Raw genomic sequence first — 5,121 nt, 5'->3', positions numbered from 1 at the left:
TTTAAGGTTAGGATTGGTTAACAATTTGGGAGTTAATGAATATCAATTATCAAGCCGTGTAAAAAGAGGTGCACGCTTTACATGTTTCCCGGTAGTTTTAGAATTTAATGTAGGTGCCGTTACTTTGTGAAGATGAATTGTAAATGAACGATTTGAGTGTATACTGTGTTGTTAACGTATGTACCTTGGGTTCACTGGCTTAATAAAGTTTAGAACTTCATCCATTTTATCAAGTCGTTTACTCCATCACTTTTTATCCAAGTCTTACACGTCATCTACATCATACACATCTCGCCGTTAGTAACCGTAATGATATTTCACTAATACTTACCCTGAAAAACTGTATATATAATTATACATGGAAACTTTAACATATTCTTCTGACGTTTTATGCAAATTCCTTATTGCCCTTCATAGTTTTGGATTTGATATCGATGTAGTTGTCGGTCTTTCATTACAAAAAATAATGATAATAAAAAGTAGAGAAATGCATCAAATAATTTATGAATTTATTAATTATGAATGCGGAATTAGAGCTTTATCTGCATGCGACGTCTAAAAGCAATGATAGCTTATTTTTTCGTGTACAGCAAACACTACAGGTCTTGGATAAACTTTTCCTCATTTATGTTTCTATAATTTAATTTCTTATGTTATACTCATTCCTATAATTTCCATATCTGAGGTTATTTGTCCATGGACCGAAATAACTATATCTAGTAATATGATATCACCTTCACAGAACGATTTCGCTGGATATTTCAAAAGTGGAACAATTACTGGCAAAACTGAACTATTGGATAAGATCGATTGCAACATAACTCAATTAAATTCGATTGTCGGGGCCAATTAGCAATATTCTAAATATCTAATATCTTTTTGGATTATGAAGTCATAGTAATCGAGTAACACTAGCACATTGCGTTCAAGCGTTAGATCAGATAAAGTAGATAGTATTCCGATTAAATTGATGATACATAAGGAGAGAAATACAAGTCTTGGCTACTTATGACTATATAGATGCCGTACTCGCAACTGTCAGTCTTTGACATTTAACTTTTCTAGGGCTAAAACTTTTAAAATGATTTTGTCAGTTTTACCGTTTCTTAGTTTTGGAAATGAATCAAATCGGAGAAAGAAAGTAGGCGAGTTTCCCAAAACATTACTGCCGAGAATTTTCCTACATTTCCTGTCCAGTTCAGCTTCCGTCGTATGTACATCATTGTTCAGTATATAACAGGCACACACTTCCTCAAGGAGCCGTTTGTCTGGTACAGGCACCACAGCCACATCCTTGATCTCCGGGAAGTTGGAGATAGCTGCCTCCACTACACTGATCAAAACCTTCATACCTCCTCGTTTTATGACGTCCCTGGATTTGCCTCTCAAGAAAAGCTTGCCTTCCGGTGATATAAATCCAATGTCCCCACTACGGAACCAGCCGTCATCAGTAAAGGATGCTGCGTTTAGTTCCGGAGAATTCCGATAGGACTTCAACATCGACCTCGACCTTACTAGGATGTCTCCTAATTCTCCACGGAAATGAGTGTTTCCTCCGGGTCCGGTAATTTTGACCTCATATCCTGGAATCAGCTCACCAATATAACCTTCTTCGTATGTATCCGGTGTAAGTGCTGTGAAAGATACTCCTCCTGTTTCAGACGACCCGTAAACCATGATCAGTTTCTCCGTGCATTTACCGATGATTTCAGTGATATGTCTTCCAACGCTTTGTCCTCCGGTGGTGATGGCATACATTTTATATCCCTGTTCTACAATTCTATCCATGTTTTCCAGGATATCGATCAATGTATAAGGAAGCAATAATGCTGTAGTACACTGCTCCTCCTTAATGATATTCCAAACAGACAGGATGTTATCTTTCTTCAAGGCCACTTCAGTAACTGTGAACACTCGTTTGTTGGCAGTCATGATATTGAACATGGGTGTTCCAACAATCCAGCAGAATGGTCGGTCGTTGTAACATGTTTCATCCCGTCGATCGCTCGCTGATCCAATAACTTCCAGGTACCGAGCATTGACAACTGAAAAATGCGTGTGCTCAACCATTTTTGAAATTCCGGTTGATCCAGAAGTAAGGAGAATAAATGCTGTACTTTCTGGCTGCACTTTGGGCAACGACAACTCTTCTTCTTCGAGTGTGAGAGTAACATCGGCAAGCGAAGGGAATGGCGATGAAGGTGTCGACTGTTTTAGCAAGAGAATATTCAAAGCAATCTTTGCTGCCCCTTTACTATTGACGTATTCCACCATGTCTAACATGTACTGGTCATCTGAGCCCACATCGATGAGGATTACATTACATCTGATGGATTCTAATATTTTGGAAGTCTCCGCAAACGACTCTGATGTTTTGTACATCTGGACTGCCACAGCTCCTGTTGAGAAGATGGCGAACTCCCCAATGATCCACTCTAGCGAATTTGACCCTATTAAAGCGACGGTGTCACCAGGTTTGACTCCCTTTGTAATAAGGTATTTTGCGATATACGTTGACCTGTTCAGAAGTTCAGAATACGTCAGTGATCTTCTTCCTTTGCCTAGACCCCTTTCAACGCAGATTTCTTTATCAGGATTTCTCTGCGTATGCTCCTGCACTATGTCGAGGATTGTCTTGTACTGGAGGGGCACAGGATTCGGACAGGAAAGATAGCTTAGTTGTTCTGCCATAATTAGGATACAGTGATCGTAATTCTGAAAACAAATATGTCTGGTTAACCATACTGCTGTCAATAACATAGTTGAAACATGACTTATACATTATTGCTTTAATGAATTAATGACGTACAGGGACTCTGAAAATGTATAATTGAATCAGTATCCCAGAAGAGTATTATATATGTACCATAATTTTCATACTCACGAATCAATGCCATAATTTTCATACTCACGAATCAATGCCTAGATTTTAATTCCATAAGAACAAATAGGAACTGAAATGGTTTTAGTAGTACTGGCAAACATTGATATATTTATATATACTGTGCAGTGAAATAAGTACATACAATCAGATTGTGAAGTCAAGTTGTGTTTTTTTATCATTGTTAGTATTGTAAAATTGTAAAGAGCATTGTTAAGATATTTATGTATGTGTGTTACTCATAAGGCATAAAAACAAGATTTTTACTGTGCATAAAGTATGTGTTGTAACTAATGTCTATAAGGCATCATTCATGTTTGTCAATCCGTTTGAATGACTTTCGTAGCTTTCATGTGAAACTTGATAGTATTCAATAAATTACTTGAATGATAATACTGTTCGCCTAGTTACTGTACATATAACTTTAATGTCAGTAATGAGATTATGTTTTTACATCTGGTCATGTTCTGTAAATGACGTCGACAACCAGCTGTAAGGCAATTGAGAACAGAACGGAGAGTTAGGAATAGCTCTTCAGCCCTTGCTGATCTAAGAACGTTAAAAGTTATATTTGTCATCCACCATTTATTTTGTTTTATTCATACTAGAAATCACTAACTGGTTCCTGTTATTTTTTGTAAATAAATTGTCCAACCGTTTCTTTCCTGGCATTACATTCACCTTCCGATTCTCAACTTATGATGTGTGACCTGACCGAGCCATGCATCGTTTTATGTCCTCTGATAGCAATGTATTACGTTTATTATCGATGACGCAGAGAAAGGTAGCTCTTCCCGAACACATGAGTACAATAAAATTAGATATTAAACCATCCAAGTTATATGTGCCATAACTGGGGGACAATGATTTTCATCAATAATCTATTGGAAACCATCAGTTTTCATCAATTAAGCAGTGAAAACGTCACGGACAAAAATGTTTGATGCTGTATAGGTATTGGCTACAACACAGAATGTATTCACTGTAATAGTTCTGGTTTTTTATGTTTTATTCATGTATAAATGAAAACACATCAGAAGAAATGACTTAATATTACCAATATCGGTGTAAAAATGTGAAATAAAATTTTAGTCCACAGTGTGGCTTCTAAGGTTGACCATATGTTCTCATTTCAATGTATTGTAGACGTAAACATGATTTTCTGGCAGCACTGCTGGTATTCATTTCGAATTCTTACATTATTTTGTAGAACTAAATCCTATGCTAATTATGTAATTCTGATCTAGTGCGGTGGTAACTAACATGTTTTTTTTTTGTTTTTTTTTTTTTTTACATTTTGATGTTTTTGATTCGTGATTATGAAAATTACGGTACACGTGTCTTTAAACATTGTTTCTATGAAATCTATGTTCTGTATAATTTCCAGAATTGTGTAGAAAATTTTCATATTAACGTTGACAAATATTTTGATCTTAGATACAATAGTCACATAATGCATTTTTGTGTCTATGCTGTGAAGTTGTTACCGTTTACTAAAGAAAATTGTGTATTAAAGATGTTTTAAACAATACAATTGTACTGATAGTAAAAGTAACTATATTGCATTTAATAAACATATAATTACAAATTCAATGTTCATTATTTTCTCCGTAAACTCAGTATGAACGAGTTTACGGAGTAGATAATGAACATTGAATTTTAATTAAATTGCTACTATGTACTAGTTATAACAAAAGTATAACTAAATAAAATAAATCTTGATAAATAACTACAGAAGTACCGATCTGATCGCTTACCTGCTGTCCACGAGAAAGATAAAGTGTTATAGATTTAGATGTATAACAATTATATATATGTTGAATACTATGCTGTATAGGTAACATAGAGGTTCACCCCGGTACATGATAGCGAATTTATAACGCCGGCGAGGTGTTGGTTTTAAAATAAAGATTCGTTTCTGGTATAAAAATGAATTATTGCAGTCCACGTATTTAAACCGCAGTGCCCTTAAAGATCAAATTCATTCATTCAATGATAATTAATTCGAAATCACAAATGCCAAGTGTATTTGGTTTGTAAGTATACAGTGTATGTGTTTATGTATGCCTATGATGAAACATATTGAGAGTTACTTCCCTTTAATCAGACGGTTCATTCTATACCATAACATCTCAATAATCAATCTGAATCGAAAATAGACCGGTTGGAAGTAAGCGTTGGCGTTCTTACAATAAAATTGATCTTGAAAGTATGCCTGTTTTGAAAATAAACATTTAATT

General features: G+C 35.2%; 1 protein-coding gene across 1 annotated transcript; it reads right to left on the bottom strand.

The window, feature by feature from the left end:
• Positions 1-495: 495 nt before the first annotated feature.
• LOC138328000 (long-chain-fatty-acid--CoA ligase FadD13-like) lies at positions 496-4,727 on the bottom strand. Its single transcript, XM_069274551.1, has 2 exons — positions 4,639-4,727; positions 496-2,715 (listed from the first exon to the last, which is right to left on the bottom strand). Exons 1-2 carry the CDS (start codon positions 4,723-4,725, stop codon positions 1,039-1,041), a joined length of 1,764 nt encoding a protein of 587 aa, XP_069130652.1. The 5' UTR covers positions 4,726-4,727; the 3' UTR covers positions 496-1,038.
• Positions 4,728-5,121: the final 394 nt, after the last annotated feature.

This window comes from Argopecten irradians, chromosome 7, assembly GCF_041381155.1.
Source record: "Argopecten irradians isolate NY chromosome 7, Ai_NY, whole genome shotgun sequence".
Taxonomy (NCBI): domain Eukaryota; kingdom Metazoa; phylum Mollusca; class Bivalvia; order Pectinida; family Pectinidae; genus Argopecten; species Argopecten irradians.
Note: the sequence above shows the minus strand (reverse complement) of the source record. Positions and strands in the feature narration are given on the sequence as shown.